Genomic DNA, 12,931 nt, shown 5'->3' with positions numbered 1-12,931 from the left:
AGTAGCCCACTAGCTAGTATACACTCAAGAAAATTAATTGAAAATCATATTTTATTTTCAAATAATACCCATCTGCTAACCTGGCATTATTAGCACTCTCCAAAAAATACCACAGCCTATTTGCTATTAGAAAATCTGACTGAAAACACAGCAGTTTATGTGCGAATCCCCGAAATAGGAAACTTTGTACTTGTTTTTGCCTACCCCCCCCATTCCTAAGAAAATCATCCGGACTGTGCACTTGGTAATGCTTAACAGAGGGTGTTTCTATCATGTAATCATCACAGCCCTAGGGTTTTATGAGGCCAAATGCATAACTGAATGTCTCTAAAATCCCCCAAGGGCGTAGTACTCTCATTCTTAGAGTATCCCTAAAGTTAATTTACTGCGATATTCTGCAATTTTATTCTCTAGTTTAAGAACTATATTCTTCTGCATTCCTTTTGGAGTTTCAATATGACATCGCAAATTTTTGAAAGGTTAATAATAAATTCAGCTTCAAGGAATTTTAAGACTTCACCTAGATTATCTTGCCAGTGAATCAATTAAAGAAACTGGACCTTGTCAAAGAGAGTTTGCAAATATCTAGCACAAGTAATCTTTGGATATATTATGCATGGCTCTCGGTGTTTAAAACATATCGGGATTTTTTTTCAAAGTGCTCACAACCATTTTCCAATGATTTCAAACTAGATATACATTTGTAAAATGATCATCTCTGGATCTATTAAAATGTCTACATATTTGAATAAAATCTTTAGATCGCATATCAAAGGAAGCAATATTGACCAGTGATCCTAAAGAAAATATATCCACCAAAGCTAGGGATTCATTCATAAAATACTGTAATTTAATATTGATATGATTAGCTTCTTCTGAGCTACAGAATTGCTGAGAGGAAGGAGGTTAGAACTAGAGGCAACAGCCGGGCTCACTCCTGTAATCCCAGCACTTTGGGAGGCCAAGGTGTACAGATCACTTGAGGCCAGGCGTTTGAGACCAGCCTAGCCAACATGGCAAAACTCCATGGGCGTGGTGGCACATTCCCTTAATCCTAGCTACTTGGGAGGCGGAGACACGAGAATCACTTGAACCTGGGAGGCGGAGGTTGCAGTGAGCCAACACCATGTCACTGCACTCCAGCCTAGGTGACAGGAAACAGAACTAGTTTGACTTAGTCTGAGCCTCAGAGAAATAAGAGATTCTAATTTGTACTTCCTTCAGATTTTTTTCAGATAAAGCAGAATACTTTGCCAAAGTACTCAGAACGTAAACCACTCATGCTACACAATTTCTTTCCATTCTTCACAGAAGGCCAGATTCCCTCCCAGACATTATGCAAACTCTTGTGACTGTCTGATGATTTTGTGTTGGTTATAGGAGGGCTGAATTTGGCCTAAAGGAGCTTATACTGGAAATAATCAAGAAATTCCAATGAAGCTATCCAAAGATTTCTACAATTAGTTGCTTAGAGAGAAAGTTACCTCTTTGAGTTGTGAGGAACACTCCGTTGGACAGCTAAATAGGCTCATAGATAAAGAGGAAAGGCAAAGGGCAAGAACATTTATAAGGAGAACATAAAATTACCAAAATGTCCCATGGTCATAGAGAAATGGAGAACATTTGCCTGCCTGGCTTTACAGTGTCAGAGTAAGACAGAACAATTTTTAGAAACATTTGTAATTTACTCATTCAACAGACAGTTACCAGTCACAGGCAGAGAAACAAGGAAAGAACTAGCAAACCCAAAAATATGCTTGCAAGAATACACCTCCAAAATTCTCAAATTAGCCTTAGAAAACACAAAGGTAATTAGGTCTCATCCTTGTAAATATTTTTTTATAAAGCAAATATTTTAAAAGAGAGTTGAACAACCCATAACCTTCAAGAAACCCTAGCTTCTAGAGTTTTGCCTTCCTAGGTAACAATCTCCCTAGCCCAAATAAAAACTGTGCCTATGTACTTAATAGACATTGCTTGATTTATCTCCATACAAAAATTAGAGAAACTTCAATAGCAACACATTAGGAAATATAGATGTCACCATTTAGATTTGGATTTTGTTTTATTTTGTTATAGCTTTAAAAAGAATCTTTCTAAGAAGAGGCCCAAGATCAAAATTTGCTTTGTTACCAAGCCAGCTCTTGAAATGTGCTACTACTTCACACATAACATTTTAGTGATTCATCTAAAACACTTAACTGAAAACATCTTAGGGCTATATCTACATGGTACCAAACCATCTGGAGGTAAAGTGAAAAACTAGTTAATGTGCTACATTTTTAATTTAAACAAAGGAACATCTATGTAGTAATGTGTTTGAAAAATAAATGACAAATATTTAGAAAAGTCATATTTTTGCTTTGGAAATTATTTCTGAAATGAAGCAGATTGTGATTTGTTTTCTTTCAGCCAACAAGTTAATGTACTTGTTTGCAAGTTATACCAGGATGAATTCTGCACCTAGACAATTTATTTCTCTTGTTGCTTTCAAAATACTATCTGGTTACCTGATATACTATCATCCACATCTCCCATGCCTTTACTGTAAAAGACCACCTCATAAAATGTCTCTTCTTTCTCCTTAAAAAATAAGACTAATGCTACATACTTAAGCATTTGGGAATTTCCTCCTCTATGTGATCTCTCTAAACATAGGCACTGGTTTCTAAATCCCAAACCAAGCTTTAGAAGATAAATGGGGTAACTGTGGACAAGGTATTTTCCTAAAGTGTAAAATGGATATAATGAAAATTTTATTTATCTGAAAGCCACTACCTGAGATTAAGCCACATTAGCATGTATTAGTCACCTTCTTTTACAAAACTTCTCAATTCCACTTAGAATATCTGTGATCCATATCGTATAAGCCGGGACTCTTTAAAACAGCTCTGATAACCATCATATTCCCCTCTGGAGAGCACTATCTGCTACCTATGGCAAATAGTCATATAATTGATTTTACCTAACTACAGAGCATGATTGATTCCCTTTTTTGATGGTTAGAGGTTTGGGGGTAAATATTTTCTGAGGGCTGAGGTAAGTGCCATTTAATATGGTGTAGATATGTTTTCCTGATTTTTAATAATGAGACTAGCAGAGCAAATATTGCAAAGGATGTATAATAAATTTTAACACGGAATGACAAACGGAAACAAGCAGGGCTTCAATGCAAAAAGGTGGTTTGCTCTCCCAGCTGTGTGGTTCAAAAAGTCACACTCCTCTTGACATATTGAATCACCGAATGGCTCTCTGTTTTCTGCCTTGCATTGGCATTAGGTTGTCCAGCTTCTATTTTGATTGTTAATATATTTGCCGCAGCAACCATTAATAAAAGGGCATGCTAATAACAATGAAATACAGCTCCACTTGAAAAATGAGGTGCACACGGACCCTAAAGAGCCTTATATCTGTCACTATACCACAACACCGTGTTATGAGTTACTACAGATTATTAAAATAATTTAATGTAGTTATTGCACTGAAATATGTACCTTTCAGCCTGTAAGTGAAAGTAGCCTGTGCTCTAATAAAGAACAATTCTAAGAAAGCACCCCAAAGTGTTCTTGCCCAAGTCTAATTATAGGCGGTAAATTTGTTTCTTTCCAGAAAAACCAAAGAAAAGCTTTTCACTGTCTTTTACCCAATACCAGTGATTAGTGCAGGTGTTCCAGAAGAAAGTAAATTCACCTTAATAGTTAGACATACAGTATGTAACTCGAGGATATTGCATATTGCCTTCAGCAATCTCTCAATTACTTATGAAAGTCAATGCCAAGCCAAGCTCTCCAGTGTTAATGCAAGGGGCTGGTTACTGCCAGAATTCGCTTCCCACCTTAGTCCCTAGATTTCTTTGAATTCAGTATTTCATTCTCCATAATTTAAATGCATGTGAGTATCTTCAGTAAGTCCTGGAGGTTTGGAAGGATTTTTTGAGGGAAGCTGTGGTGTCGTGAGTATCCAATTATATTATGGAATGATAGAATTGTGGCATTCAGACTCTAAAGTACAGAAAAAGGCCTAAAGATGCTATACTTCTCTCTTCTAGGGCTTCTAGAGCTCTCTGTTAAAACAGAGCAAGCCTGTGTTTGAAACTAATGTGAAACCAGGAGCTGAGCAAGGCCATTTGATACTCTTTATTTAAGAAGAGCTGCCATACAGATAACTAAATTGACCAAAACCTGTATTAGATGGAGGTTCAAAATATTCTTTAATTCATATTAAAGAAAGAGCCTGGGCTCTAGAAAAGAATCCTTCAAGAATATCAGTACCTTGTTGTCTAGCGGCAAAGGTTGTCAGCGACAGAGCAAGTATTTAAACAATGACCATATGAAAGTTATTCAAAAATAGTGCCATCGAACCACTTTTAAGAAGAGCATTTTTGTTTCAGGTAGTCGGGAATCTGCCTTTGTTTATGCCATCTCCTCAGCTGGAGTTGTATTTGCCATCACCAGGGCCTGTAGCCAAGGAGAAGTAAAATCCTGTTCCTGTGATCCAAAGAAGATGGGAAGCGGCAAGGACAGCAAGGGCGTTTTTGATTGGGGTGGCTGCAGTGATAACATTGACTATGGGATCAAATTTGCCCGCGCATTTGTGGATGCCAAGGAAAGGAAAGGAAAGGATGCCAGAGCCCTGATGAATCTTCATAACAACAGAGCTGGCAGGAAGGTATGAAACGCAACAGTCCTCATTTTGTAGGCCGCATGGCTTTATAAATCACTTATGCAAAGCTTATCTTAACTTTTCTTAGAATTGATAAAATGCTGTGTAGACACAACTTGCTACTGTTCCCCAGTTTTTAGCTGTTTGTTCGGAAAAATACCAACAACTAGGTTGAAGCATTCTCACCCACACTCCACCTTCCTCCCTATAGTAGTTGAAGGAGTCCACCCATTGCATCTGGCTTTGTGTTGTGTCAAGTCTTTCATGGTCCCTCTGGATACTGTGTTGTTTGGGGGGAAGATGTTATCTGTGGGTTAGGTTAGTGCTTCATCCCACATAGCAATGGTGCATTGAATGCTTACATCTAAGGGGTATGAAGACCCAGAACATCTTTTCTTACATGTATCATGAAAACAACTCAACAAGCATGCTTCATTGGCTTTTTCTAGATTTAGGGATGCCCTCTTTTGGAACCTGACCCAAGTCTCACTCATAAAAGCCCCATCTTGATTTTCTGGTGTTGGATGAGTAAGTGGATCAGGGAAAGACAAGATCGCCAAAGGGTACTCTGGCCCCTTCTCCTCTAGACCTGATTAACTTCTGGGCTCCAGTCAGTATTCACCTCCTAACCACCATTTGTTAAATGAGGAAACTGAGACCCTCAAGGTACTCAAGGTCACAAAGAAGTTAGTAGAAAGGACTAGAAAGTCAGGTCTCAATACCTAGTCCAGGGGTGCTTTGCCCTAGGATTAAACCATTTCAGTGCCAATGTTCAGACCCATTGATGACCCATGTCATTTGGTACAGTGGTATGACCAGAATAACTAGAGAATCTGATGCTGTACATGATGCTTTTGTGTGGAAAGCTTATACTGTCTGGGTAAATCAAATATTTGTTCAGAACAATTCTAGAATAATCTAATTGACAATAGGAAGAGATAACCATAATTTGTCTCTTATCAGCACCACATAAAAATGTGTTCGATATTAATATATAAAGAAAGATCAGCATAAAATTGAAATGTCCCTTAGGGGCTTTAATAGGAAAAATAATAGAAAAGAATGCTGATCTGTTTGGATGAAAACCCCTTTACTAAGGCTCTAGAGGGAAGAAATCTCATATAAAGGAAGTTGGAAGAACTCTTGCTTAGCCCATGGAATAAGATGAGTGTGACCTGAACTATTTACAAATAGTACCTTTCTTGAACTTTAAAAATCAACATTCCTAATTTTCATGAATTTATTAACTTATAGCCACTATTGCCAAGAAAATAGACTATGGTTGTGCAATCCTACAACTATTGGTAATTACTGTTTATGCAATGATTTGGATTTAAAAAAATTTACACTGACCTTTGTCCTAGCATTGATAGTGCATATATAAGTTATAAAGTATGGTGTCTTTGATAGGAGTGGGCTGCTTAATTGTTCAAACAGGGCATATAGTTAGATTTCTCTATTTGGAAAGATAAAAGCATATGGTCAGACTGTATCCAAAAGAACATTGACTTATCAAAATAAATGTTAATTTCACTAAATAGGTCAGTAGATACTGAATGTTTCAACTCTTCAAGACAATAGATCATAGCTATTATATTTTAGGCCCTGAATAAACACAACTTTTAATGTAAATCACATGATTCTTCACCGTGTAGAGGTGAACAGCTGTCAGGCCTCAGATATTCTCCTGCCTGCTCTGCAAAACTTAGGAGGCTACTTTTGATTGGAATAAAAGTGCATACACTGACTTTTTAAAATGTGGCTTTAATTAATGGTGGGTGGGCAGACTTTTTCAAGGAGATGCATGATGTCAGTGAATATGAACTTTAATGAGAGTAAATGTATTGAGATAAACATGCGTCTCTAATTCTCTTCTTGCGGTCATTAGACCCCCAGTCTCCACTCCCCCTTCGTACTAACAGAAGGTCTGTGGAATCAAAATGAGAACAGGCTGGGCTTGCGTTTGAAGGCAGGCCTCCTGAGCTAAGCCTCCAACTGGCTTGGCTCTAAAGTTCTAGAAAGCCCCCGCCTCCCAGGGCTGACGGTAACATCAGTCCACTTTTTTCTCATTCTTTGTGCTTTTTAGTATTTTTCAAATTGACAGATAAGAACATCTTCTACTTTCTAAACTGGGAGGGGTAGGAGAGAACAATATATTTTATTTTTTAAAAAACCATCTATTCTAAGATTGTTCTATCTAGCTAATGATAAAAGTCAGAATTCATCACTGCCAGTCATGACGGGCCTTAATTTTTCCCCAATATTTGAATAATTTAGTTATTATAGTAGTTGGTTAGAGCACCCTCATGTGTCTCTGTACTGTAATATCATTTTAGATCCTCTGTGCTGTATCATTTATTTTAATCACAGTTTCAGCAGAATTTATAATGATTTTTTCTTCCATGTTTACTTGAATGCTCAGCCTTGATTGAGTCTACTTTCCTACCTCCAATTAGGATTATGAATAAGTACTAAAAAGATAAGTCTGCCGTGTTCAAAACAAATATTCTATCAAAAAGGAAAGTCTATAGCATCCTTCAGCAGCTCTGTTTAGGTCTAAAGAAGCCATGCTATGAAAACTTTCAAATTCTATTATAAGATAGTTTTAGTTAAATTACATGCAAAAGATCAATATCTGCCATTTGTTTCCTTTGATGAGCTTGCAAACAAGCACCTTTTAAATTTGTCTACTCTTCTAGCCTGAGCAACATGGTGGAACCCTGTCAAAAAAAAAAAAAATTAGCCAGGTTGGTGGTGCATCTAACAGTCCTAGCTACTCAAGAGGCTGAGGTGGGAGGATCACCTAAGCCAGGGAGGTTGAGGCTACAGTGAGTCTTGATTGCACCACAGCATTCTAGCCTGGGTGACAGCGCAAGAGCCTGTCTCAAAAAACAAAACAAAGCAGAACAAAAGTTATTCACTCTTTCTTCTAAGACGAAATAATGAGATAACCCCAACTTCTTTAAATGTCCCTAAGGGAAACTGTATCAAAATAACTCATGCATCCAATCTTACTGTCTTTCCATCACTCTGAAAGTTTCTATAAGAGTTTCCATAAGAATAAGAGGAACTCCATGAAAATACTTTCCTTAAAAGGTCCCTCTATAGTGAAAATAGAGGCACCTTGGTTTTAATCTTACAATACAGTGGCTTTGCTCATTGAGTCTGTTTTTCTCATGTATAAAAGGGCAATTTGTGGTGCTACGGGAAGACAAGTGTAAGGCAGACAGCACAGAACCTGGCATATAATAGATGCTTAATAAAGGTTCCTTTCCCTTTTGTGAAGTTAAGGTTATTTGTAACTCAGGTAACTGAGGTGGGCAGAAGTCCATCCAGCTGGAACTATTATTTAGGATTCAATCTGACCACTCCATCTATCTATAGAGTCATCTTCTGTTCAGTTAACATACTAATAAAACCAGACATATAGTATTTTTTAATTTACAAAATATTATCAAATGTTTTATAATTTGATCATTCTAAAACCTTTATAGGAATAAAAAATAGGATTCATATTTGTAATTTTCAGATAAGAAACTGGGCCTGAGAGGGATGGAGAGACTAAGCCAGGGTCATAGAATCACGAAGTACCAGAGCCTTGGAGCTCTCATCCGCTCCTGTTCCCCCACATGCTCTTGTCTATATTTCCATATTGCCTTTGTTGAGAATTTCTGAGAAAACAAATAGTATTTCCATATGTATGGGGGAAAAGCCAGCAGCTACTGCCCTTGGAAGGTAGTTTACTGATGACTTTTTCCTTTGTGTGTGTCTTCACACATTTTCTAAAATGAATGTCTATCAGTTTTTAACGACAAGGAAAAGTTGTTTTAAGTGCTGAAAACATGATCTTCCAGTCATTGTGAGCAAACTAGAAGCAATTTAGCCTTCTTTTCGGAGGATTTGGAAAATTTCAACAAAGGCTACTACAAGTTTCAGAGCTCTATTCTTATATTTTGGGACTAAATTTGGTTGAACAGATATTTTATTAAAGAACGGCTTTGGGAAAAGCATTGATTTTTGTACTAAATCAATGTGGAAAAGAATAAAACAAAGCAGCCCCTGACCATAAGAAACTAAATTTTAGTCAGGGAGACAAGTGTAATACAATTGCAAGGCAAGCACTGCCATGTGATATAATAAAATAACCAGCCACAGGGCAGCTAGCTGAGGAGATAATGGCTGTATCATAAAAAGAACTGGGTGTCTGAGCTGGAAATAGAAGATTTCCCATGGTTGAGATAGGGAAAGCACTTTTCCAGGATGACTGGACTTCAAGACAAAGACAGATATTGGAGCAGGAAGTGTATCACAAAGTTGAGGAATGACAAGAACACTAGGGTGGAGTTCAAGACTGAGAGTTAATAGGAACTGAGGCTGAAAATTTGAGGCCCAGCCAGATCTGAAGAGTCCTGTTTTTTTTTTTTTTTTTTTTTTTGAGATGGGGTCTCGCTTTGTTACCCAGGCTGGAGTGCGGTAACGCAAACTCAGCTCATTGTAGCCTGGACACCCTGGCTCAAGCGATCCTCCCACGTCAGTCTCAGTAGCTGGGACTACAGGAGCATTCCATCATCTTGACTAATTTTGTTTATTTGATTTTCTTTCTTTTTGTTTTTTGGGTATTTTTGGTAGAGATGAGGTTTCACCATGTTGCCCAGGCTGGTCTTGAACTCCTGGGCTCAAAGGATCTGCCCACCTCAGCCTCTCAAAGTGCTAGGATTACAGGCCTTGAGCCACTGCACCTGGCCTGGAGAGTCTCTACTACTGTGCAGAGACATTTGAATGCCACTGGGAAGGCAAGAGGAAGGCATTGAACAGTGGGAGAGAAAATTAAATACTTAAGTTTAATATTCATGCATTTGTTAATTTCTCTAGAGTCCACTTTGAAAGAGGGATAGCAATGAATGTTCAAACTTTTTGTAATATGTTTGAATTCATGACTTAAAAAATTAGCTGGGCAAAGTGGCATGCACCTGTAATCCCAGCTACTGGGGAGGCTGAGGTGGGAGGATCACTTGAGCTCAGGAGTTTGAGACCAGTTTGGGCAACATAGTGAGACCCCATGTCAGAAAAAAAAAATAGATTTAACTAGGAAAATTAGGAGAAATTTGCATCTCTCTGAATTTTATTTTTAGCCTTAAATATACATATAAGTACTAATATAGTAAGTTTCTGGATGTTTGTTAATATTAAAAAATTAGCATTTGGCAACTGTGTTGATATTTACATTTTCAACATGATGGTTAATATTATTATTGGCTACTCTACTCATTAAGAGTTCTTGACTGAGGCATTGTGGGGGATAGGGCAATGGAATCAGAAAACTGGTCCTAATACTTGAGCAAAACCTTACACAGGTTACCAAACTAGGGTTGCCATATAAAATAAAATATGTATGCATATATACCAGGCAGTAAGCAAGCATAGGGGTGAGGTACCATTATTATACACATTTTGCATATGAGGAGACTGGGGTCTAACAGGGTGGCCAAAATCAGCAAATATATTGAATATATTTGCTCACTGAAATCAACTAAAATTCAAACTTAACTTGGCATCCTGTATTTTATATGGAGAAGCTCAGAGGGTAAGGGGATCCAGAATTTCTAGTTCCATTCATTATCCAAACAAGCACCACCCAAGGTCAGTGCTGTGGAGCACTAGGGCCTGCCCCTGAGCATGGCCTACCCGGCACTAGGACAGAGCACATACTTCTAAGTTCCACTTTGGAGTTTCTTACTTTGGAGGCAAGAAAGTGCCTCCAAAGTAAACAGACATGGATATTGTATTGCCTGTAGGTAAAGCCTTAAAAGCAAGTAAATCTAAATTCTAACAAAGACTTAAAAAAAAATTTTTTTTTTTTGTGACAGGGTCTCATCCTGTTACCCAGGCTGGTGCAATCATGACTCACTGCACTGAGCTCCAGTGATCCTCCCACCTCAGCTCCCAAGTAGCTCAGACCACAGGAGTATGTCACAGTGCCCGGCTAATTTTATTTTTATTTTTATTTTTTGTAGAGACAGGGTCTTACTAGGTTGCCCAGGCTGCTCTAAAACTCCTAGGCTCAAGTGATCCTCCTGCCTTGGCCTCTCAAAGTTCTGGGATTACAGGCATGAGCCACTGTGCCTGGCCAAGACTTTAAAAAATTGATCCCTTGATGCCACTTAAATAATAATAAATAAATAATGGGTCTGACCTAAGAGAACTGGGGCATGATGGCAAAGAAATCACACTCTTAGAAAATAAGGAATATTGACCAGGCCTGGTGGCTATAATCCCAGTACTCTGGGAGGCCGAGGCAGGCAGATCATAAGATCAAGAGATTGAGACCATCCTGGCCAACATGGTGAAACCCTATCTCTACTAAAAATACAAAAATTAGCTGGGCATAGTGGCACAAGCCTGTAGTCCCTGCTACTTAGGAGGCTGAGACAGGAGAATCACTTGAACCCAGGAGGCAGAGGTTGCAGTGAGCCTAGATCACACCACTGTGCTCCGGCCTGATGACAGAGTGAGACTTCATCTCAAAAAAAGAAAAAGACAAAGAAAAGTAAGGAATATCAATAGGAAAGAAAATGGCAAAGCCATACTGAACTGCAGAGCCATGCAGTTTAATATGCTGTAACCTCCTATTCATCCTGACCCTTCCTTCAACAATCCTAAGCATCTTTAGGGGACATAAACTCCACTTAGTAAGTATTTGTTTACTTACTGATCTCCTTAGTTTATAAAATGAAAAGCATTTTGAAAAGTTAGATCAGTTCTGCCAGCCTCAACTCTGTCTTTTTGGACCCCAAAATAATATGTGCTTGATATTACAGATCTTTATTTATCATATGAATCAAAACCGAACCAGAAGTAAAGTCCCAAGACATGGAATAACTCCTAAAAAATTGTTTCAGTTCCATGTAAAGTTCTATTATTAGTGGAAAATGTTTTTGAGACTTGCCTCATTAGTCAATAAGAATTATTATATATATGGCTAGTCAACGGTAATGTTCTTGAATTCCACAAATGTAAATTCCACACCTTATATTTTCTAGCTAAGCCCACCCACAGTCACTGTTTTTAAAAAATGACAGTGCTCAAGAAATCACAGTGTCTTATTTAAGTTAATAAATGTTTGCATAAGCAAATCAACTGCACAGTTTTTAAATAAATATTCCTTTTTTTAGTTCCAGAGTGTGTATGCTTGAAAGGTATGAGTTGGCCCAATTTTCAGTAACTTCTATCTTAGAGATGTGGGCCTGTCAAAAGGATTTAATTATTAATAAATGTACTTGGCTTCAAGCCAGCATCTGAAAATTAAATTATATGTTTTTAATGAGTGTTTCCCTCAGGAAAACTGATATAGAACCAGAAATATATTAGTGACTTTGTAGAATATACCCAACTAAAAAGTGAAGAACTAACACTTCTTCAAATGCTCAAGTTGAACTAAATAATTTAGTTAAAATACAGTATATGGGGACCTAAAATAAATTCTAACTAGGATTTCTAAGGCAAGTTGTTAAGTTGGCAAATATTTTACACAGCATGAAATGGAATGCGTTCTTTCTGATAGGAAGAAAATCAGTATGACATGATACAGGGTTCATAAACTTTGCAAAACGCAGGTACCTCAAGAAAAAAATTCTCGTGTTCTGCAAAGAAGTTTTACAAAGACAATGCAAGGGCTGCTTGGGCTGAGCCTTCAGAACTGACTTAAGGAACCACAACTGCATTCTCCTTAGGAGAAGTTTGTCTTTATAACTGGCAATATAATTCATTTTAGACTATAATTAGATACGCAAACACTAAGTGTAAAAGCTTATAGAACTCACCGAATCTAAGGAACGTGAGCCCCAGAGATTGGCAAACCCTAGTATGAAAAACACCAGTGGAGTGATGTCGACTCTGGTGTCAGACAGGCTTGGCTTATATCCTGCCTGCTCGGGTTATCTCACTTACTGCCTGTGAGATCTAGGGCAAGCGCCTCTATCCTGGGTGTTTCAATATCCTTATCTATAAAATGGGATGATAATAATAGTATATACCTTATGTGGTAGTGTGGACTAAATAAAAAAGTGAATATAAAGTGCTTAGCGTGATATATGGTAAGAACTTAATGAATGTGATGCCTCACTATTATAATCTGACACAAAGTTAGAGTGGAGAAATATAAAATAGAATTGTTCTAGCCTACGCAATGCATGTATTTTCTTCTTCCGTAGCTCTTTTTTTTTTAACAGACTTCTGTCTCTGTAGTATAGAATGCTAATATCTAGAAGTT

The 12,931-nt window shown here is 37.7% G+C and overlaps 1 protein-coding gene across 1 annotated transcript in view; it reads left to right on the top strand.

The window, feature by feature from the left end:
• Nucleotides 1-12,931, top strand: part of WNT2 (Wnt family member 2) — a 46,560-nt gene that overhangs the window by 3,557 nt on the left and 30,072 nt on the right. The window contains exon 3 of the mRNA XM_017535075.2: nt 4,391-4,668. Coding sequence (XP_017390564.1) covers nt 4,391-4,668 — 278 coding nt within the window. The remainder of the gene's footprint in view (nt 1-4,390; nt 4,669-12,931) is intronic.

This window comes from Cebus imitator, unplaced genomic scaffold (assembly GCF_001604975.1).
Source record: "Cebus imitator isolate Cc_AM_T3 unplaced genomic scaffold, Cebus_imitator-1.0 Scaffold90, whole genome shotgun sequence".
Classification (NCBI taxonomy): domain Eukaryota; kingdom Metazoa; phylum Chordata; class Mammalia; order Primates; family Cebidae; genus Cebus; species Cebus imitator.
The sequence above is the reverse complement of the archived record's forward strand: the minus strand, read 5'-3'. Positions and strand labels throughout refer to the sequence as shown.